Here is a 24,431-nt window from a genome sequence, read left to right on the forward strand (position 1 = left end):
AGATGGAGTCTGGCTTAGTCAGAATTCCAACTCAGGCAGTCTTGATCTGTGATGTGGACATGGCTATATCCACTACTGTGAGTCCCAATACTTTGGGCAAGTACAGGCAGACGCCTTTGATTAATGATAAAGTGGCTCAGGCCTACAGGGACACATGTGCCAGTGTCACTATGGTGACACCTAACTTTGTGGACCCTGGACAGATAGTACTGGGTGATAATTACCTAGTGACCAATGCTAGCAATGTCACTACTCATCATAGTGTGGCAGTTGTTAATTTCTCCTCGGGAGGGGTAACTGGCCTCAACATAGTTGTGGTAAGTGCAGACCTCCCAGTTGAATGTCTTTTGGGCAATGATCTTGAGGATTCAGTATGGTCAGAAGTGGAGTAAAGGACTCATGCAGAGATGCTAGGTATTTCAGCACATGTCCTTGCTGTGACCAGGTCATAGGCCAAAAAGTGCAACACTGAACAGGTCTTGGATCCTGAAACTATGGACCAAGTACCATCCAAGAGGAGGAGCAGTAGGGTTAAGGCAGTGCCTTCCCCCCTGATCTCAAGTGAGGATCAGCCTTCCCAGGAAGCTGATTGTGAGACCCCTGAAGGAACTGTCCCAGAGGAGCTTGAGCCTGATCAGGTTGAGTTCTTAGGGGCAGGGGGACCTTCAAGGGCAGACTTGAGGCAGGCGCAATTGGACTGTCCTACTCTTGAACCCCTCAAACAGCAAGCTTCTGCTGAGGCTGCAGGGAATGCCACAGGTACCCATAAGGTTTATTGGGATGAAGGACTTCTTTATTCTGAAGGTAGAGACCCCAAGCCTGGTGCTACCAGGAGATTGGTTATACCTCAGACCTTTAGAGGTTTCCTTCTTACCTTGGCCCATGATATTCCCCTTGCAGGACACCTTGGCCAGAATAAGACTTGGGACAGACTTGTCCCTCACTTTCACTGGCCTCACATGTCAGAAGATGCCAGGGAGTTTTGTCGCTCCTGTGAAACCTGCCAAGTCAGTGGCAAGGCAGGTGGCACCACAAAGGCCCCCCTCATACCATTACCTTTGGTGGGGACATTGTTGGACCAATGGATCCCCAAACAGCATCTGGACACAGGTTTATACTGGTGGTAGTGGATCATGCCACCAGGTATCCAGAGGCTATTCCCCTAAGGACCACAACAGCCCCTGTTGTGGCAAGAGCTCTCCTAGGAGTTTTCTCAAGAGTGGGCTTTGTAAAGGAGGTACTTTCAGACAGAGGTGCCAACTTCATGTCTGGATATCTAAAAGCAATGTGGAAAGAGTGTGGTGTTAACTATAAGTTCACTACACCCTACCATCCACAGTGCAATGGGCTTGTTGAAAGATTCAACAAGACCCTAAAGGGTATGATCAAGGGTTTACCTGAAACGCTTAGGTGAAGATGGGACATCCTTCTGCCCTGCCTTCTGTTTGCTTACAGAGAGGTCCCACAAAAGGGGGTTGGCTACAGCCCTTTTGAGCTTTTGTTTGGACATCCTGTAAGAGGACCCCTGTGTTTGGTGAAGGAAGGATGGGAGTTGCCTCTCAAAAAGCCTAAGCTAGACATTGTGGACTATGTACTTGGTCTCCGCTCCCGGATGACTGAGTACATGAAGAAGGCATCCAAAAACCTTGAGGCCAGCCAGGATCTTCAAAAAGGCTGTGCTGACTGAGTACCAGCCAGGACAGAAGGTGTGGGTGTTGGAGCCAGTGGCCCCAGCAGCTCTCTAAGACAAATGGTCTGTACCCCACACCATTGTTGAGAAAAAGGGAGAGTTCACCTATTTGGTGGACCTTGGCACCCCTAGGAGCCCCCACAGGGTGCTTCATGTCAACGGACTCAAAGCATATGTTGACAGGGCAGATATGGGCTTGCTCATGGCTACAGATGAGGGGCAGGAGGAAGAGAGTGACCCTCTCCCCGACCTGCTAACTCAGAACCCTGATGATGGTTCAGTTGATGGGGTGACCTTAGCTGGCACCCTCACTGACCAGCAGCAACAGGACTGTAGACAAGTTCTTCAGTCTTACAGACATATGTTTTCACTCACACCTAGTCAAACTAACTGGTGCACCCATGAGGTGGATACTGGTGACATTCTGCCTGTGAAGAATAAAATCTACAGGCACCTGACCATGTCAGGGATTGTATAAAGACTGAGGTGCAGAAAATGTTGGAGTTGAGAGTGATTGAGCCATCAGAGAGTCCCTGGGCCAGCCCAGTAGTCCTTGTACCAAAACCTCACACACAAGATGGAAAGAGAGAGATGAGGTTCTGTGTAAATGTAAATGTAATGTAAATGTAAATGTAATGTAATGTAAATGTGCTGGACTTGTAAAGCGCACAGCTGCCCGTGAGCGTCCCGGCGCTTGCTTAGGGAACCCGTCCTGGTATTCCCCTGTGAGACACCCCGGTAGGGTGTCCACAAGGTGAAAGCCAGGCATCCCGCCGCGAGGGGCCGTAGTGGAGATTAAGCAAGCTATTGCCCAGAGTCGCAGAGTGTGACCCCGTGAGTTGAGTAGGCACCAGAGCGAGAATTGTCGAGATCGTGGAATTTTTGAGCCCGAGACCCGCCGAGGAGGGGAATCGAACCCTGGTCCACGGTCAATCTCAGCTTCTGGGTCTGCTGCCTCTAACCACTGAGCCACGCTTCTCCACTATAGCAGTGGACTATAGAGGTCTCAATGCTGTCACTAGGACAGATGCTCACCCCATTCCAAGAGCAGATGAGCTCATTGATAAATTGGCTTCTGCCAAGTTTCTGAGCACATTTGATTTGACAGCTGGCTACTGGCAGATCAGGTTAGCTGAGGATGCCAAAGCCAAAACAGCTTTCTCAACCCCTGGAGGTCATTACCAATTTGTGGTGATGCCCTTTTGTTTGAAGAATGCACCTGCCACTTTCCAAAGGTTGGTGAGCCAAGTCCTCACTGGGTTGGATGACTTTTGTGCAGCTTATCTGGATGATATGGCTGTCTTTAGCTCCACCTGGGAGGATCACCTGATCCACCTGAAGAAAGTTTTGGAGGCCCTGCAAAAGGCAGGCCTAACTATCAAGGCCACTTAGTGCCAGATAGGGCAGAGTAAGGTTGTGTACCTGGGCCACCTTGTAGGTGGGGGTCAGGTTCAACCACTGGAGAGCAAGATCCAGACCATAAAGGACTGGACTCCTCCAACTACCCAGACTCAGGTCAGAGCTTTCTTGGGCCTGTCTGGGTACTACAGAAAATTTGTCAAGAATTATGGGTCCATTGTGACACCACTCAATGACTTGACTTCAAAGAAGATGCCAAAAAATGTTCAGTGGACAGTAAGCTGTCAAAAGGCATTTGATGACCTGAAGAAGGCCATGTGCTCTGCACCTATCTTAAAGAGTCCTGACTACTCCAAAGAGTTCATTGTCCATACAGTTGCTTCTGAGTTGGGGGTGGGAGCTGTGCTTTCACAACTTAATGTAGATGGTCAAGACCAGCCCATTGCTTTTATTAGCAGAAGGCTGACCCCTAGAGAGAAACGTTGGTCAGCTATTGAGAGGGAAGCCTTTGCTGTGGTTTGGGCCCTGAAGAAGCTGAGGCCATACTTGTTTGGCACTCACTTCAAGATTCAGACAGACCATAAGCCCCTCTTGTGGCTAAATCAGATGAAGGGTGAAAATCCCAAACTACTCAGGTGGTCCATTTCCCTACAGGGGATGGACTTTACAGTGGAACATAGGCCTGGGACTGACCATGGAAATGCAGATAGTCTCTCCAGATATTTCCACTTAGAACATGAAGGCTTATCTGGTCAAGGTTAAGTTTAATGTCCCTGCGTTTGGGGGATGGGGGGGGTTATGTAGGAGAGAAGGGTCTGCTTTCCTATGGTCACCCCACTTTTTGCTTCACTGGTTTTCGACTTAATGTGGCTGTGGTCCTGCTAATTAGACCCACAGCCCTGCTGTTCTCTCTCTAAATTCAACACCATGTACTTTAGGTACATCACCAATTGGTATTTGGGTCACTCTTATGAGTCCCTGTACAGTGTGCCATAGGCACCCAGTGCATAGAGGCACCCAAGGCCTACCAGGGGCTGCAGCATATCTTTTGCCACCCCTGGCTGGCCTTCCAATTTGACATAACTGGCTGATCACTCAGCTGGGGCAAGGTGGTGTAATCACCCCTTGCTTAGATATAGTATTCCTATATCTACCTTTACATATAGACACATATGCACCTATAAGTCACTCCTATGGCAGGCCTTAACAATCCTGAAGGCAGAGTGCTTGGTTTTATGTGAGATGGTGCTCTAGCCTGTCTGCAGCTTTCGGAACCATGTCCTTATAGCTGTTCTATGATATTGCCATACCATATACTCTTAAGTGCATTATAATCCTCGCGGTTATTGCTAACTGTGGTTTGGCTTTATCGAAACATGTCGTGTAAGGTGTCATACGCTTTGGAATACTACCCCCTCGCCAGTTCTGGCGACGGGGGTAGCATTCCACCCTTCTAGAGGGAGAAGACATGTTACTTTCCTTAAACGCGGTTAAAATCAACCAGAGCCCCAGCATCACAAAATGGATGCTGCTGCCACAGACACAAGTCTGACCTCCTGCTGCTGGGAGCCCTTCCAGCACGGGAGGCTTGGACAATAGCTTTCCTGTCACAGGGAGGTGCTAGCACCACCCCAGACAGGAGATAGTGGATTGAGGCAGGGAGGGATGAAAGCAACGAGACATGCCTGGGGCGCACAAGGTGCCCCATGCATAGGCCAGTTCAAACCAGTGCTGGGGCACGCCAGCCCCAGCTCTGGCGCGAAACTGGACAAAGGGAAAGGGGTGTAACCACCCCCTTCCCTGGTCCCACCCATAGGAGGGACCTAGCAGGTAATCCAGCCCCTTGATTTGGAATAAAGGTAGGAGCTGCGTCCTAAGACATCAGATTATCCTGACTGAAACTTTGATACAGAACTCTGGACCTTCTACCATCTACTTTACAAGAAGATACTTTAGAATCTCCCTTGTGGCCAAGGAGTGGCCATCCTGCGCAAGCAGGCACCATCAAGCGCTCAACCACTTGCTTTGTCCGACGCTCCCGCCAGAGCCTGACCACAGAGCCTGACAAGACCCAGACTTCCAGACTTCCTTCAGCCTGATCCACAGCCACAGCAAAGCTGAGACCAGTGGAGTCGACGTGAGACGTGGGACCGGCCATCTTGGAAAGACTGCGAGACGCTTCCTGTGCAGCTCCCGAGGCACCCTCGAAGCTGTGCATTGGGGATTGAGAAGCCCCAGCCCCGAGCATCAACTGCATCGAAGATCACCCCTTCACACTCACCGAGCGCTGCGTGGGGCCCTTTTGCATTTTCCTGCTCGACGCGTCTGTCCGGACACTTGCCCGTAGGCTAGTGGCCTCTGTAATGCCGAAACCCGAAATCTACACTGCTGGTCTGGTTGCTCCAGACTGGCATTGCTTCCCTGCAAAGGAGAAGCCCCTCAGTCCTTGCTGGCCTGAGTAAGAAGCCCTCTTCAGTTCCTGCGTGGGTTGCCTTTGCCAAGGATTGTTGACTCCAATCCGGAAGCCGACACCGCCGACAGCGAGAGCTTTCTTACCATTGTTCGTGACGTGGTTCTTATACCACTTATTTAGTATATGGTTTTACGGGCCACCCGGCCTTATCCAAAATTGTGCAGCTTATTGTATGATATTAAGTTCTTTGTTTGAACGCGTGTGCTTCTGCCCTCATAAAGAGTACAGAGGATTATTCTAGTAATAAATACATATATTTTATAATATATAACTTGTGTGGTGTCCTTTCATTTGGTATTAAAGGGATTGCATATGGTAAAACAGCTGGCTTCACATGCCCTCTCGCGTTTAGCCTAAGACTGCTTTTGTCCATGCTACCTCTAGGATAGCTTGTCTATAAGGTTGACTTACAACCAATCACCATAAGGGTTGTTTGGACTGGTGCAAGGTGCTCACTAGAATAGTGAACATCATATACCAGGCCAACTTCTCACAGAGGGTTTGCAACCACTAAAACTCTTCATAAGTTTGGCCCTTTGCCCTGCTTGAAAAGAGGCCCTTAGTAGGAGTAGTAAGGGGATTTTTGGTGGTACTTAGTCATGGGTTCAAGGAGAAAGGCAGTGAAGTTCCCATTTAGCTACAGTTCAGCACTGTAGTTGCAACTAACCAGATCAGCTTCTTTTTACAGCTTTTTTGAAAATGACACTTTTGGCCTGTTGCCTAAACAAGTATAATGTGGAGTAACTCTGTGCATCTCACATTCTTCATTTCAAATTAGAGGTTTGAATCTTCCTAAGGAGTAGGTAATTCATTGTTTCTCTCAAGGCTACAATTAAGGTTTTTCAGAGCCTTGGGACAGTACACAATCCCAGATCTGAACCGGGTGTTAGCTATTTTTAGTTAGTTCTGGCAAATGGTCTGAGTTAGCACTTCAATTCATCTTCTTTGGGATATAGGGAGGTGCCAGCTTCTAAATGCAACCCTGGCATTGCCTCAGAATTCCTTATGCGTCAAGGAAGAGATTTCCATTAATTCATGGCCTACACAGGTCGGGGCAGTAGAAAGCTTAATGGATAGTTTATTTTTTTTATTTGGTCACAGTTCTCCCATTTAGTGGCTGATTGTAGGAAGGTAGATCCCTGACTATGGTTGCCCCCAACTTTTTGCCTGGTGTTTTGCTGGTTTTCTGACTTAGTTGACCTGGGGCCCTGCTAATCAGGACCCCAGGCCTACTGCTCTCTCTGTAAAATGGATTCCATGTACCTTAGGTACATATCTAAATTGGATACAGAGTCACCTTATCAGTCCCTGTACAGTGTACCTTAGGTACCCAGGGCATAGGTGTACCCAGGGCCTACCAGGGGCTGCAGCATGTATTATGCCACCCCTGGCTGGCCATCCAAATCTGACACAACTGGCTGCTTGACAGCTGGGGCAAGGTGATGTAATCACCCTTTGCTTTAAATATAGTATACCTATATCTAACCCTAAAAATGGACACACAGATCTCCTATCAGTCACTCCTATGGCAGGCCTTGACAATCCTGAAGGCAGAGTGCTTGGAATCGTGTGAGATAGTGCTCTGGCATGAGCTGGGCCTGTCTGCGGCTTTCGGGATCCATCCCTTAGCCGTTTCCATGATATCGCATACCATATACTCTTAAGTGCATTATAATCCTCGCGGTTATATGCCAACTCTGGTATCGCTTTATCAAAACATGTCGAGTAAGGTGTCATACGAATTGGAATACTAACCCCTCGCCAATTCTGGCGACGGGGTTAGCATTCCACCCTTCTAGAGGGACACGACATGTATGTAACCTGTAACCCCGGTTAAAGCCAGACAGAGCATTAGCATCCACAAAATGGATGCTGCCACCGAGACACAAGTCTGCCCTCCTGCTGCTGGGAGTCCTCCCAGAGCAGGAGGCAAGGACAAAGGGTTTCCTGCCAGGGGCGGTGCCAGCACCGTCCCAGACAGGGTTTTGTGTATTCCAGGTAGGCAGGGCTACAGAGGAAGGTGACTGCAAGTGGCACCCCGGTGCTCACTGTGCATAGGCCGGCTGAAACCAGTTCCAGGGGCACTCCAGCCCCTGGCCTGGGGAAAGCCCGCCAAAGGAGAGGGGTGTAACCACCCCCCTCCTGGTCCCACCCATAGGGCAGGACTTAGTCGCGTGCCAGCCCCCTTTTCCCAGATAAAGGTAGGAGCAGGCCCCCTTCCAAATTAGATCATCTTTGGAATCAAGACACGACTTTCTACGAAAGGACATCAAGATTTCTTCTTCAAGATTCTCCCTTGTGGCTAAGGAGTAGTCACCCTGCATCCGCAGGCACCACCTTAAGAACACTGCGGTCTGCTGCAAGTCCTTCCTCCGGAATCCGACTGCCCAGCTCGACAAGACCCGGCTTCCCTGGCACCTCCGACCTCTACTCACCTCTACAGCCAAGCTGAGAACCGTGAGTGCGACGAGACCTCAAGGGACCGACTATTGCCAAGACTGCACGACTTCTTCACAGCAAGCCCGCCGAGTAATCTCCTGGCGAGTGCTTTGGGGTCCGAGAAGCCCCAACCCTGAGCAGCTCCAGCACCGAAGAGCAGCCCCCCAGCATCTCCACGATCGGCGTGGGGCCCTTCTGCTTTTTGCTGCTCACCGCGTTGTTTGGCTACTAGCCCGCTGGCTTGTGGCCTTCTGAACGACGCCCGACGACTTCACTGCTGCTGGTCTGGTTGCTCCAGACTGGCTCTTGCTCCCTTCCAGAAGAGGAGCACCCCGGACCCTCCTGGTCCACTCAAGACGCCATTTTGAGTCCACCGCGTGGGCTTGAATTAGCCAAGGCTTTGTTGCCCAATCCTGGGTTCTTCGACGCCGACAGCTTCATCCATCGTGGGACAGCTCGCCCCTCCATCCTGGTCGCCGACAACGCCTCCTGGTCCGTGAGATCTGCAGAGCCCAGCGTCGCCCACTCACCTAGCCGAGGTGACTACCATCCGGTGCCCTCCTGGTGCCACCTGACTACTGGCTAGTAGTCACGAACTTGGTCCCCTCTGCTTTCAGGTGTCATCCATCTTCAAGATCCAGGCTTGGATCAACTCGAACTCTCTTCACTGGTCGCCTGCCAGCATCTTTCTTCCAGGCTCCTGGTTCGTCTACGAGGATTCCCGACGTCTTTTGAGACCTATGCAGCTGCAGCCCCTGGGCTAGGTAACTTCGGCATTTCGGTGCCCCAGCATAGCCTCACTATCCAAGGGTCAGGATCCACTGTCGTTTTCTCCCTACCAGGTCGGGTTCGCCCGTGAACACTAACTTTAACTTTACTAGCTATCATAGACTTTGTCCCGCATCCCGCGTGAGAGTGCACACTCTGCACCCGAGTCCCCTGGGCCTCCTAGAAGTAATCTAACGATTCTATAGCCTATTAGTACTGTACTTACCTGCTAGTAATTTCGCATTCCACTTTCAGAGTATATGGTTTTTCGTGCCCCTCGGGCATTTGTGTATACTGTGCTAACTTAAGTATTTTTATAAGAGTTTGTTGTGTGCTTAGCTCCCTGTCTCATAAAGAGCCAGGGTAGTCTTGTTATAAATAAATACACTGTTTATTTTCATAACAACTTGTGTGGTGTCCTTTCACTGGGTGTTCAAGGGGTAATGTGATGGTAAAACAGCTGGCTTAACACGCCCTCTAGAGTCTTAGCCTTAGACTGCTCGTATCCATGCTACTAGGATAGCTGGTCTATAAGGTTGACTTACAACCAATCATCAATAAGGGTTGTTTGGACTGATATATAGTGATCACTAGAACAGTGAGCACTGCACATCAGGCCAACTTCTCACATTGATCTAGCCACCTAGAATGTGGTGGTTGGCAGCGAAACAGATCTGTAGCTCCCACTCTGCTGTCCCAAAGCTACATACCATGCCCCATATCAGTTAAAGCTACCAGCATTTGTATCCAAGAATCATGAGTTATCTCACCCAAAGGTTGCAATATGCCGGTGTTGGCCTTTACTGGATCAAGCCAGGACTAACACAAAGTGGACAGTTTTGAACTGCCTTGCCTCCTCCTCACCAAGCTTTATGTTGAACAGAAAAACGCACCTGGGTTTGCAAAAAACTCTTAGGCTCAGTTATGGCAAGCCCATTCAAAAAACACTATAAAGTCTGCTTAAATAAGTTATGTTGCTGTTAGACCCGATATCTTTGGTGTGGTTTTTCCCCAAAGCTTTTGGCATCACCCCTGCTGTTTTCAGATTGGGGGGGGGGGCATTAGGACTCTGAGCACTTTACCACAACTAACCAGTGCTAAAGTGCTTGGACTGCTCCCTGAAACATGGTACGATTGCCTTACACCTGATTGGCATATTTAATTTACTTCTAATTCCCTAGCATATGGTAATACATGAGCCCAGGGCTTGTAAATTAAATGCTACTAGTGGGCCAGCAGAACTCATTGTGCCACCCACTTAGGTAGCACTTTAAAACATGCCTCATGACTGCCATTTTGTCCCCCGGATGATAGGGGTTACGATCAGAAATATTGGCAAAATAAACCTTTTGAAAGGCCTAAACCGTCAGTTGTAATACATTTAAGTTACTCCTAAGGCATGCCCTACGCAGCCCATATGGCAAGGTGCATTGTATTTAAGTAGAACATGTTGTTTTAAAGGTTTCCATGTCCTGGTGTTAAAAAACAGAGGAATCATACATGGCCAGTCACAGCAATCAATTTAGGCATATTGTAATGCAGTTGAAAAGAAGGAAAGGGAAAAATGTGCATGTTGGAACAACACTGGAAGAGGTTGAAGAGGGGGAATATCTACGAAATGTGGAGCGATGCGGAACTGCCCACTGGTTGACACATATGGCAATAATCAATCCATGTTGATCGATTCTAGGGAGAGGAGATAGTCCCAGAGGGGTTACCAAACATCTTTAGGTCTAGAGGAGAGGGGCTGTAACAGAGCATACTCCTCACTGACTTTATCTCAATAGGACATGAACTTGAGTCCGGCGGATTCTGTACGATAGTGTCCGCTACCCTAAGGTATGGCGATCTCCCATTTAGCAAGTAATAAGGTGACAGACACAAATCTGAGTGCAGCTTTAGGAATGTCATAAAAATAGCCTAGGAGCTCACAGCGGTGTCGGGCTGTATTGTGTAGTCGGCCATAGTGTAAAGAAGTGAGAAAACAGAGTACCCAGTAGCGACTAATTAGGGGGCAGGTCCAAGTGAGATGCGTAAAATCCGCATTTGGGGCCTGACACTTGAGGCACTGAGTCTGAATGTGTGGGGTCAAATTTAGCGATGTCTGCAGGGGAGACATATGCTCTGTGCAGGAACTTTAAATGGATTGGGTTACCTTATTACATAATTTCTAACTTGTGATTTGGAACAGATAGGGAAGTAAAGTTTGGATTCAAATGAATTGGAACTTAAAATTCTCTTTAATAGTAATCTCGGATTTTAAGTCACAATTCAGAAAATGTCACATTTAGAAAGTTTTCTGGTCTAACCATTTAGTGCCTGATGCCAGTGTGCTGAGCAGGGGCAGCTCCTCCAAGTGGCCGGAGGAGCGTCGCCCCACTGCTTTCGCACAGTGCGAGAAGCAGAAACATAAAATGGTATGTTAAATACCATTCTATGTTTCTGCTTCTCACACTGTGAGAAAGCAGAAGGTAGGGTTTAGTTGGGGGCGGGTGTTCCTGCTCCAGGCAGAGGAGGAGTGGCTTGCCCACTGTTGTGGGTGCTGACTGTTTGGTCGGCCCCAGGGCAGTCATGCACACTCTACATTTTCTCTATGTAGGCGGCATGCAGGCTACATAGAGAAAATGCCCTCACCATACACGCCTGTGGGGTCGGCGTCCTAGCCAATCAGCCATTGCGGCGTTGTGATTGGCTTAGGGGAGGAGAGGGAGGCAACCTGCTTCCTGTAAGGTGCAGAGAGAGGAGACACGACGCGACGCGGGATCGGCGGGGAAGTTAACTTTGGCCGCAGAGCACACTTTCTGTGAGGGAATTTCAAAACACGCTCCGCTCAGCCTACTACTGCTCGCATCTCCGTGGCTGCCTGGAATCGCCCAGTGATCTGGGTCTGTAATCCTAAGTGTTTTCAGACGCCCGTTTGGACGGGTAGTGGTGTGGTGCACCGGCATTTATGATGCCTGTTTAAAATAAGGGTCAGTATTAGAGTTGAGTCAGAAGTGACCGGAACAGGGACACCTCGTCCCAGGCAGCAATACCCGGTGAATCAAAAGGGTGATAGGTGTCCTGAGAGATGTGCCTCGTTAATAGTGTGCCGTTGGCCACCTACATTACTCCGGAGTAGGCTCTCAGCCCATACATTCACGCCTTGCGTATGGTGCTCCCTAGAGACGCCTCAGCCTTTCTCAGCCCATCTAGGTGCTACCCTCCTTAGCCCTCAGTATGGAACAAGAATACTATGAGGAGGAGGACTCTTTAGCCTACCTCCAATGGGACGATAATTTTTACGAGGCCATAGATACCTTGATATATCCACAGTTAATGACCTGATGACACCCATGGAGCAGAGCTTGGCTCACAAGATAGCACAAGGGTGCGGTAAGATGGCACAGTCCTGCACAGGCGCACCCCCCCCCCAGGATAAGGCCCCTCAGCACGCACACTACCGAAGGCCCCCTAAGATAAGCCTAAGATAAAGTGCGAGGAAGGGGTAGATAAAGATGCCTTCGCGCGTCTCAAGCAGGCTTTCCTAACAAAAAGTTCTCCTGCGGAGCCCCCTCAGGGTCAGCCCATCCCCAAGCCAGTTTCCCCTAGCCAGATTCGCCTCAGCCCCAGGATGAGAATTCCCCTGAGGAGTCGGACGAGGAAGCTGGTTCCTCTAGGTGGCCAGCAGGTCCTCAGGAACCTGCCAAGGAGGGCCTGTTGGATATGCTCGACCCGGATGACATTGTCCACCCGATGTCAGCTGATGGGAAACACGCGGATAAAGTGGCCAAGTACTTTGCAGCTCGCCTTAGGAAGCCACTAGAGAACAAAGCCCACAGTAGAGCAGAATGCCCACGCCCCACGCTAGTAGGGAAGGTGGCACTCAACCCAGATATCGATACTAAGATGGCCACTTTCCTGCAAAATGTGTCAAAGACATTAAAAAGGGAATAAAACGGTCCTGGTGGGTTTGCCGGGACAAGCTCCTGGATGCGATTGGTTCCATGACCAAGATTTTGGACATGGCCGAGGAAGCCCGGCTGTCCGGTTCCCTGATTGCCCCTGACGTCCTTTTGGCTTGTGCGCAGCGCGCCATTTGTTTTATGGGGAATGCTAACTGCACACTGTCTACGGAACTGCGTCGATCTTTGTTGATTAAGGTGGACCCTAAGTTGGGTGACCTGGCCTCCTCGGAGGCCGGGGCAGTGGCACAGGGTGGTTTGTTTGGCAAGCCTTTTGTCAAGGAGTTGGGAAAGTTTATGGCAACATTTATGTGACTGGATAAGACTCAGATGAACATCAAGAGGGTCTTCCACCATCGGGTTTTCCAATGGGCTGGTCATAGCAGGGGCCGCTCGACCGTCCGGTTCTCCTCCCAAGCCCCCCAATCTCCGGGGCAAGGCTCCGGACGCAGGCAGTATCAGGCAAATCCGCGAATTAACAACTTCTACCTGACAACAGGGCAATGATTCAAAGGCCGCGGAAGAGACAGAGGCGGAAACAACGGCAGTTCAAACAGTGAGTGTTCTTCCCTCAGCGCAGCTGCGAGTGAGGGGGCAGCTGGCGTTGTTCTTCCCCGCTTGGGAGGCTATTACAGGGGACGCTTGGGTTCTCCAGACAGTACAGGGGTTCCAAATAGAGTTCTATGGCTACCCCTGTCAATTCGCCTGCCCCCGTCCCATTTCCTTTTTCACCCCCGATATAGCTATGATAGACGAGGAGGTTTCCGCCCTGCTACAGAAAGGAGCAATCTGGTACACGGCGATTCATCCAGGGTATTTCCTCAGCAACCTTTTCTTGGTTGACAATGCCGACGGGGTCAGAGACCAGTCATCAACCTCAAGGACTTCAGCGAGTGGCTTGTGTACCGCCACTTCAAAATGGAGGGTATCCATCTTCTCAGGGTTGTGCTGCTTCCATCCGATTGGATGGTGCACCTGGACCTGAAGGATGCATACCTGACAGTTCCAATCTTTCCCACCGTTGTTTCCTCCAATTTCTGTGGCGCAACCAGGTTTACGAGTTTCTAACTCTGCCCTTCGCCCTCTCGTCCACTACCTGGTGCTTCACCAAGGTCCTCAAACCGGCGGTGGAGGTTTTACACACCCAAGCAGTCCGGCTTAATATTTATCTGGAAGAGAGGCTCATCCTTATGCAGTGCCCCTCGAGACTGAGGATGCACCTTCAGATGGCAGTGGATCTTTTGCAGGGCTTGGGTTTTGTGATCAACGAACAAAAGTCGCTCCTCATCCTGACGCAAAATGCGGTCTTTTTGGGTTTCGTCATAGATTCCACCTCGTCCTCTCTGAGCCTTCCCTAGCGAAAGATCGCAAAGATACGACACGAGATTCGCCAGACTCTAGCCAGGCAGCAAACCTCGCTGAGACAGATTGCACGCCTCGTGGGCTCTCGGTCTCGATTCAAGCGATTTTTCCCGGCATGTTACATTACCGGGCCCTTCAGCGCCTGAAGGGGCACCACCTGAGGAAGGGCCTCACGTACTTGCAGGCGGTTCCTTTGACAGATGAGGTTCAGGAGTTGGAGTGGTGGCTGGCTCATATGGAGGCCTGGAATGGAAGGGCTATCTTCGATTCCGTCCCCAACTTGGTAATAGAGTCAGACGCCAGCAGATCAGGCTGGGGCGCTCGTTGTGGGGATTTCTCCACCAGCGGAAATTTGGTCTCCTCAAGAACAGCACCTGCACATAAATTGCCTGGAGGTTTTGGCAGGGTCTTTCGCGGTCCGATGCTGCACCAAGGACCAGATCCAGTCCTCGGTACTCTTAAAGATGGACAATGTCTCGGCGGTGAGATATATATATATCAATCACCTTGGGGGTACCAGATCCCGAGCCTTGGCAAACATGGCCAAAGAATTCTGGAATTTCTGCCTAGACAACCAGGTTCTGGTGACTTTGGAATACCTTCCCGGCCGGGACAACCAGGTAACATATTGCCACTCCCGCCATCTTCGGGACGCCAATGTCTGGAAGCTGGACCCACAGGTCTTTCGCCTGCTGGTAGATCGATGGGGCCCTTTCTCCATCGACCTGTTTGCGTGCCGCCTCGACCACCAGCTGCCGCGGTTTTTCAGTTGGAGACCGGATCCGCTGGCGTAAGCAACGGACGTGTTCCTCCAGGATTGGAGTCAGTAGAATGGTTACACTTTTACCCCGTTCTCGATGATCATGATGACGGTGGAGCTGATAACACCGCTCTGGAGGTCGAAAGTGTGGTTTCGGGTTCTTCTGAAACTTTTTTGGGCTTCATCAACCCGACTCCCCCACTTTCCTGGCATTCTAACGAATCCGGACGACAATGCTCACCACCTGGTGGAGGAAACCTCGTTACACCTCATGGCATGGCGGATGACAGGCAAAGGTGGAGAATCTCAGGCCTTTCGCGCCATGCTGAGTACTTACTGTCGAGAGCCTGGGCCAACAGTACAACCAAGCGTTATCTGTCCTCTTGGACACGATGAGTATGCTGGTGTCTGCAAAGGAAAGTGGATCCCGTGGGATCAGATTTAATACACGTCCTCAATTACCTGGCAGGTTTAGCAGAAGAGGGTTTGGCGTATTGGTCAATAAATGCCGTCCGGTTCACCATTTTGGCAGGGCATTCTCCAGTGGAAGGGGCACCGGTGGGTGAACACCCTTTTGTCTTTAGGGTACTGAGAAGGATCCGTTTGTCTCTCCCTCCGGAACCTCAGTATTCTGTCCTTTGGGATGTCAATCTCGTATTGAACCTTTTCTTATTGTGGCAGACGAATCGGTTCCTATCTCGGAAAGAGATTTCATCAAAGCTGGCGATGTTGTTTGGCCTCATATCTTGCAGGAGAGTCTCTGATTTACTGACCTTAGATATCACGGCTAGAGTTTTTCCCCCTCATGGGGTGACATTCATAGTGAATAGACGTACAAAGTCGAATATCCACACAATTTAATATCAAGCTTTTGCTGATTCCCCTAAACTCTGTGTAGTGAGATGCCTTAAGGCCTATGAGGAGGCAACACCCGCCGGGCGAACAACAACTCCTGATAGCACTCAGAAAACAGTTTAAGGAGGTCTCTTTGCCCACGATAGCTTGCTGGGTCAGGTGGGTAATGCAGGAGGTGGGCATCAACACAAAGGAATTTTGGCCCATTCAGCAGGAGGAGCGATGGCTTCAAAAGCATTCAGTCTGGGTGCTCGTTTAGAAGACCTCATGAGAGCGGCAGACTGGTCTTCGGACTCCACTTTTAAGAGGTTTTATTTCAAACCGGTGCTGAATGCAGCCAAGGTGGTGGTGAATAAGCTTTGAAGGAGCATAATCCTCGCCTCCGGTCCTGACTTAGAATGAAAATTTGCCTAGCCTTTGGGACGGTTAGTTTCAATTCTATTAAGGACACAGAGGCGAGGATTATCCCGCCCAGCAACCAGGATGGATGCAGACCCGCCCGCAAGGGAGTAAGAAGTTTGTTTTCGTTGTTTGCATGTACTATGATACGGTTTTGCGATGCTGCATTGTTTAACAAAGTTCTGTACATGTAATTATCTCTGCTGTGTGACAAGCTGGTTTTTGTCTTTCCGATTCTGATGCATACTGTCTTTCCAGGAAATAATGGGTCGAAACAAGACGCATGAGAGGGAAGGAATGGCATGACTCGTGCGAAGAAAGAGGAGGAACAGGAAGTGCCAAGGGACGTTATGGATGCTGGAACATGGACATTAACATAGGACTATAGAAATGTTGTTATAAATTATTCCCTGGTGTTCATGGGAAATGTAGTTTATCTTGATGGCTGCTGTCTGGAAAATGTTATTAAAGAGAAGAAGTAATAAGCATAATCCTTGCCTCCATATCCTTAATAGAATTGAAACTTACCTTCTCCAAGGCTAGGCAAATTTTAATTCACTGCCATAGCTTTTATGTTAGCTAAAAGAGATGGCATTGCGCTGGGGTAGTGGTGCCCGTCCCACTGTGAAAGCCTGACTAACTAGTATGATCTACTGCGACACGACGAGCAATGTCTACGTGACGCCGCAACCTCCTTCTGCCAGGCTGAAGGATATCTGGCAACCTCTCTGGGACTACTTGTGATCTATGGAATCAGGCATTCAGAGCTGAATCGCTAGACCGCTCTCTCTGAATACAATGCACATGTTCCTCATGGCCCAAATCCATGCCCTGGCTCCCATTGTATTCCTTTCAAAAGCTGCCACCTTCCCTGCCTGATAAGTTTTGATTCATGCATCATCCTGGAGCTTGAATTTTAAGTGCCCCTTCCATATAACGCTGATGTAATGGCAACTGCTTTGCAATGTCCTGTTTTGTGAGTTGTGATGTTTATGACTGTTTATTTCCAGCCTACTGCCTTTATCCTACCTTTCCACAATAAACTGATCAAGCCTATAGCTTTGAACAGTGGATTGCCACCATAACCAACTCAGTCTTGGTGTATTGAGAACGAGCAAAGTAAGGGAACTAGAGACACTATTTCAGTGGAAGTACACTACTTCTTCACAAGTAAATGCTGCACTCAAGGAAACCAATGTGTAGGTCCAGTCTAAGTGCCCCTCTCAGTAGTACCTCAGAAAGCTCTTTTTCTGTTGATCACAAGAGGTCAGGCGAAACCTGCACTGTCTAGGCGGGTCTAGAAACAAGCAACCAGAATCATCAAAACAAATATAGTTGCTGAGGATCAAATCTAAGCAGATGGCACCTCTACTCTGTTTTGTTCACACAGTCACCCAAACTAGACTGTTTTCCTGGACCTCCTGCCTCTTTGTTTTTTGTTCACACTACGTTTTGACGCTCGTAATTCGCCTGAGGCATTTCCCCTTTCCAGCTCATCTCCTTTGATTTCATCTCCATCACGTTTCATTACAGCTTTGACTGAGCTATAAATGTTTAATCCCCACTAGTCTACACTAGTTTTGCTGATGCTTGAACTGCTTGTCCGTGATCCTTTATACCTCAAGGCATTTTGTTCACCTGTTTTAGTTCTGTGTGAGAAAGTGCCATCTTTCTTGCATTGGTATGCCCCCACTTTTTTCTAAACTGCTGATGTGCTTGAACTGAGTGTGCCCTGGGTTCCTGCCAACCAGGTACCCAGGGCCTGTGTTCCTTCCCTAAAACTGTGTTGAAACTAAATCCCAATTGGCATCTATGGCCACCTGTCAGCCCCTAGTAAATGGTACCCTAGGTACCCAGGGCATGGTGACCAGAGAAGACCCCTGAGGACTGAAGCACTTATTGTGCCACCCTCAGGCGCCCTGTACCCTGACACCCACACACTGCCTTTGCAGGCTGAGTGTCTAAGTACAGAACTAAACAAAGAGTCGACATGGCACACATCACTGTGTGCCATGCCCACAGAACCCACTGCCCTGGCATACTTCAGTCACCCCTCTAGCTGGGTGCCCTACGCCAGAGGTGTGGGCACAGGTGCATGAGCCCTGTGTCCTACAGTACCCAGGGCCATTCCTGGGCACTGTAAGTGCAGTGATGCCATTAAGAGTATATGGTGCTGAGAGGTTGTCATTACAAACTCCACAGCACAATAATGGCTACACTGAAGACTGAGAAGTTTGGTATCAAACTTCTCAGCACATTAAATCCGCACTGATGCCAGTGTGAGATTTAATGTAAAATGTACCAGGGGGCATCTTAGAGATGCCCCCTGAAAACCTAACCTACAATTCACGGCTGAGGTGCTGCAGAGGCTGCCACACAGCAGACATGTTGCTGGACCGGGACTCCCATCAGCAGAGGCTCTGCTGCAACAACCCCCTGGTGCCAGCCAGGAAGCTCCGGACCAGCCCACTCTGCACCCGCCGAGCCCGGCCCGTGCCCGAGTGATCCAAGACCACGAGGACGTCCCCCCGGTGACTGGGACCCGAAGTCCAGTGCAACGCCTGCAGACTCAGAACAAGGGGCCAACCCAACCGCGACCAGCTGAAGGTAAGCTTTTCCGACACCCAAAGACACCCCTGCACCCGGCGCCCTACAGCCCCCTGTGCCTCCCTTTGGGGTACCTACCTGTGCTCCAAGATCCCAACTTACCTCTCGAAGTGCTGGTCGCCCCTAGAGAGTCTTCGCCCCCGAGCCTGCAGCCTTTGTTCCCTTTTTACATTTCCCATTGGATAACATTGAGCGCCCGACGGCTCAAAAGCACCCTGCACCCAGCCACCCGAGTACCGCTGGCTGTGCCACCATTGCCCTATCCTGCTTCCCCCTTTGCCCTGAGGAAGTGACCAGGAGCCCAGCTCCCACAGCCGCGTGGTCTGCTAGCCAGCAGCCACCAACCGGATGCCCCCTGTCCCTCATTGGATAACATTGGACCTAACTACCTCTGCACCCGGCCGCCCCTGCGCTGCTGAGGGTGAACCAACTGTACCTACCTAACCCTGGGGGACCTCTGAGTCTATGCACAGAACCACAACTTCACCAGTCGAGTACTCACCTGGAAACCGGTAACTCACTTACTTGCCATTGGATAACATTGACTGGTTTGACTCGAAAAATCTTCTAAGTGTGAAGTTTTAGAAACTTAAAATATTCATATAAAATCAACCGAATTCCGAAGTACTCACCTGTGATCAGGAGAGAAGCTAGAAGTGTACCTTGTAGCCCAGTACTGAACCGCAAAAGTAATCCTTACCGGGGTTACCAGTAACCTGCATTTTCTCCATAGGAATCCATTGCCTGCTTTTCTATGAAATTTCTTCTAAGTGTCTACTTTTGAAAACTTGAAATATTCTTTAAAAATCACACGAAATACTGAAACGAAATTACTTACCTGTTTTAAGTTGAGACCCAAGTGCCGGACCCAGGAGCCCAGTTCTGGATCACCAAAGTAACGAGATCGTACTTTACCTGCAACCTGAATTTTCTCCCATTGGATAACATTGCCAGATTTCTGTTGAAAAGTTTTTAAGTGTGAACTTTTAAAATAGCTTTATATTCCTGAAAAATCACTGCAATACCTAAAACGTTTTTACTAAACTGTTTTCAGCCAGTCCTGGAACTACCAAAGTAATCTACAAAGTAATCAGCTGTGTTTATATAGGAAAATCCATTGAACTCAATGCTAAACTGTGTGTAGAATTGTGTTGCCTACTGCAACCCCTGTACCTATTGTGTTTACAAAGTTTATTGCCTTTCTGCAAAGTACTCATCTGAGACCTCTCATATTGAGAACAGTATATTTTGATACCTGTTGGTTCTAGAAATAAAACAACTATATCTTTGATATAAAAACAATTGGCCTGGAGTTCAGTCTTTGAGTGTGTGAAACCTTTTCCTGACTGAGTGTGTACAGCAAATGCTTTACACTGTCCTCTGGTACTGGTACTGGTACTGCCTTACTGCTCAACCAAGCTACCACTTTAGAGAGTAAGATCACAACTGGCTTTAACTGTTATACCTCTGGGGTTTGTGAACTCTATACACACACTGTACCTTATTCTGGTCCAGTATATATAGAGACACTTTCTCACATTCTGTCACTGTTAAGATTGCTGGCATGTATAGGATGCCCCTGGTACCGTCATGATCACTTTCCACCATGATACCTCGAGAAAGCTTCTTATACTTTGAATATTAGCCTAGAGTTACTTATATATAAGTAGCAGACTTCTTTTCTTGGACACTACAACATGGACTAACGGGTACCTGGGAACGTCGAGCTCGAACCGTGCTTCGCGTTTGCCAATGTTGCGTATGAGTAGAGTCTTCTGGGAGTTGTATTTCACTGGACAAGTGGAGAAGTTCAGCTCGTCAGGGAAGTCCAGAATTGCCCGGGCTCCAATTGCTCGGATGGGTACCACAAACATCTCCCTTTCTGTGATGCATGTCAGTTCATGGAAGTAATCCTGAAGAGAAAATACAGAAGCAACATGTCAGGTCGGGTCTATTGTGTTTTTTCATTTTAAACAGAGTTGCTCAAAGAAGATCAACAGAATGTTTTGTATATAGTGGATGCAGAGCACATATGCTTGGTAGCGAATCGAGGCCAAGTGGAACACAGATTTAAACTGTAAGCTCTGTTGATTAATCTTTTGTTAACAGTTTAAATGGTATTGAGCAGATGCACAGCTTCTGATGAGAAGCACAGAATGTACAGAACTGGAAAGTAAAGCCCCTCTACTACCCACAAGCCCCAGCGCACATTGAGGTCAGTGTCTCCCTATCAATAGGTTTATGGAAGCTTCAAAAAGAAGATGGCAGGTTGCTGTTCAATTGCAGCGCTGCATACTAAGAGAGGACACTCCCTGTCTCTGGATGCCATAATCATAGCGTACTGCAAGACTGACTTAGATTCAAAATAAACCTCTTCCAAATAGCCTCTGAAGTATCAGGTTTGAGATTACGCTTTGTTCGCCCTAAGTGTGGCAGGGTATGCTCAGACGTGAGTCCCTTGCTCACTTGGCCACTGGATTCAAGATAGCCTGGCTGATGAGGATTATGAATCCGAAACCGGTCCCAGGATGCTTGTTTCCGGTCCATGGAAGACATGGCTTGGCAGTTCGGGCTGGACTGTTCCCATAAGGCACAGGGTCAGACTGATTTGCATATGGCCATGTCTGAAATGGGGTGGCTGAGTGGGCTAAAGAATGGTGATGGATTAAACCCAGATCAGTTGACTGGGGGTGAGTGTTTGATTTGCTCAAACGCTCCGTCCATCATCCCCTTTTGTATCGCTTTGTTCGCCCTAAGTGTGGCAGGGTATGCTCAGACGTGAGTCCCTTGCTCACTTGGCCACGGGATTCAAGATAGCCTGGCTGATGAGGATTATGAATCCGAAACCGGTCCCAGGATGCTTGTTTCCGGTCCATGGAAGACATGGCTTGGCAGTTCGGGCTGGACTGTTCCCATAAGGCACAGGGTCAGACTGATTTGCATATGGCCATGTCTGAAATGGGGTGGCTGAGTGGGCTAAAGAATGGTGATGGATTAAATCCAGATCAGTTGACTGGGGGTGAGTGTTTGATTTGCTCAAACGCTCCGTCCATCATCCCCTTTTGTATCGCTTTGTTCGCCCTAAGTGTGGCAGGGTATGTTCAGACGTGAGTCCCTTGCTCACTTGGCCACTGGATTCAAGATAGCCTGGCTGATGAGGATTATGAATCCGAAACCGGTCCCAGGATGCTTGTTTCCGGTCCATGGAAGACATGGCTTGGCAGTTCAGGCTGGACTGTTCCCATAAGGCACAGGTCAGACTGATTTGCATATGGCCATGTCTGAAATGGGGTGGCTGAGTGGGCTAAAGAATGGTGATGGATTAAACAAAGATCAGTTGACTGGGGGTGAGTGTTTGATTTGCTCAAACGCTCCGTCCATCATCCCCTTTTGTATTGCTTTGTTCACCCTAAGTGTGGCAGGGCATGCTCAGACGTGAGTCCCTTGCTCACTTGGCCACTGGATTCAAGATAGCCTGGCTGATGAGGATTATGAATCCGAAACCGGTCCCAGGATGCTTGTTTCCGGTCCATGGAAGACATGGCTTGGCAGTTCGGGCTGGACTGTTCCCATAAGGCACAGGGTCAGACTGATTTGCATATGGCCATGTCTGAAATGGGGTGGCTGAGTGGGCTGAAGAATGGTGATGGATTAAATCCAGATCAGTTGACTGGGGGTGAGTGTTTGATTTGCTCAAACGCTCCGTCCATCATCCCCTTTTGTATCGCTTTGTTCGCCCTAAGTGTGGCAGGGTATGCTCAGACGTGAGTCCCTTGCTCACTTGGCCACGGGATTCAAGATAGCCTGGCTGATGAGAATTATGAATCCAAAACCGGTCCCAGGATGCTTGTTTCCGGTCCATGGAAGACATGGCTTGGCAGTTCGGGCTGGACTGTTCCCATAAGGCACAGGGTCAGACTGATTTGCATATGGCCATGTCTGAAATGGGGTGGCTGAGTGGGCTAAAGAATGGTGATGGATTAAACAAAGATCAGTTGACTGGGGGTGAGTGTTTGATTTGCTCAAACGCTCCGTCCATCATCCCCTTTTGTATTGCTTTGTTCACCCTAAGTGTGGCAGGGCATGCTCAGACGTGAGTCCCTTGCTCACTTGGCCACTGGATTCAAGATAGCCTGGCTGATGAGGATTATGAATCCGAAACCGGTCCCAGGATGCTTGTTTCCGGTCCATGGAAGACATGGCTTGGCAGTTCGGGCTGGACTGTTCCCATAAGGCACAGGGTCAGACTGATTTGCATATGGCCATGTCTGAAATGGGGTGGCTGAGTGGGCTGAAGAATGGTGATGGATTAAATCCAGATCAGTTGACTGGGGGTGAGTGTTTGATTTGCTCAAACGCTCCGTCCATCATCCCCTTTTGTATCGCTTTGTTCGCCCTAAGTGTGGCAGGGTATGCTCAGACGTGAGTCCCTTGCTCACTTGGCCACGGGATTCAAGATAGCCTGGCTGATGAGAATTATGAATCCAAAACCGGTCCCAGGATGCTTGTTTCCGGTCCATGGAAGACATGGCTTGGCAGTTCGGGCTGGACTGTTCCCATAAGGCACAGGGTCAGACTGATTTGCATATGGCCATGTCTGAAATGGGGTGGCTGAGTGGGCTAAAGAATGGTGATGGATTAAACAAAGATCAGTTGACTGGGGGTGAGTGTTTGATTTGCTCAAACGCTCCGTCCATCATCCCCTTTTGTATCGCTTTGAGATTACGCCTGCCTGCATTTGCCGGCACTCTGTAGCCATCATCCGGCGGAGTTACAAAACCTACAAGACACAGCAGAACCAACACTAATATTCCTTCCTCCGGTGATGACACAGAGCTGCAGGTCGCTGAAAGGGATGGCCTTTATAATCCAGATGTTGTGGACAGAAATATATGACTTTCATTCATTCTGCTCCTTCAGAATATATAGATTTTCTCAGAATCACAGCGGGGACAAATCTCACAAACACACAGTTGAGCCAATAAAATATTACAACCAATGCTCCTCCCATTTCGCATCCTCCTCTACCTAGGTAAAATGGGACTCACTGTAAACATCCTTCACTGAGTGTTTGGAAATGTGCTGGCTCAGCAAATCACATGAACATGTTGGGTAAGCAGACTCCGATGGGTCTGCATGAGGGACTAGTGGGATTATAGGGGAAAGCCAGATCTCCATCAGTGAACATGAAACTCAAGAGTTGGAGACGGGGCACTTTCTGATGGCCATCTAGGACTTGGAAATAGTGAATGGCAATGGCGAGGAGGAGGCAAATGGGCTCTTTGTTTAAAAGCCAATGATAAATTCACTGAGCTATGTTTCTGGCTCAAACAAGAAAAAAACGGACATTGACCGGTTCTCATTATCAATGCACAACACATGGCATAACTTGCACCACCCACCATAATGTTCTCTTGATCAATCTTTTTGTTTCTATGCCATTTGAAAATTAGTGTTTTGAGCACTGCATTGGTACAAGTTCTGTGCGTTGAAACCCATACCTCCATTTTTAACTGTGTTATTTTCAATTAATTTAATTGGTTATATTATGTTGTACCTTATTTCAACCCTGCTGCACATGGCCTTTAGACCAGGCCTTGCACTCAAACCCTCTGCCATCAGTCATGCCATGCTGAGCATTTGGTCCTGCAAAGTGGGATTGGGGGGGCTGGACTTGGTCTAACAACTGCCAACCTGCAGTGTGCACTAAATTAGGCCTTGCTCAGGAGGAGCTGGGCACAGGGCACAAGTCCAAACCCCTCAGATACTCATTAT

General features: G+C 49.1%; 1 protein-coding gene across 2 annotated transcripts in view; it reads right to left on the reverse strand.

Annotated features, from left to right (window-relative positions):
- The window catches only part of HYDIN (HYDIN axonemal central pair apparatus protein), a 3,619,565-nt gene that overhangs the window by 3,246,215 nt on the left and 348,919 nt on the right, over positions 1 to 24,431 (reverse strand). For both annotated transcript variants that reach the window (XM_078670948.1, XM_078670947.1), the window contains exon 6: positions 20,370 to 20,569. In XM_078670948.1, coding sequence (XP_078527074.1) covers positions 20,370 to 20,569 — 200 coding nt within the window. The remainder of the gene's footprint in view (positions 1 to 20,369; positions 20,570 to 24,431) is intronic.

Source organism: Lissotriton helveticus, chromosome 12 (assembly GCF_964261635.1).
Source record: "Lissotriton helveticus chromosome 12, aLisHel1.1, whole genome shotgun sequence".
NCBI lineage: Eukaryota > Metazoa > Chordata > Amphibia > Caudata > Salamandridae > Lissotriton > Lissotriton helveticus.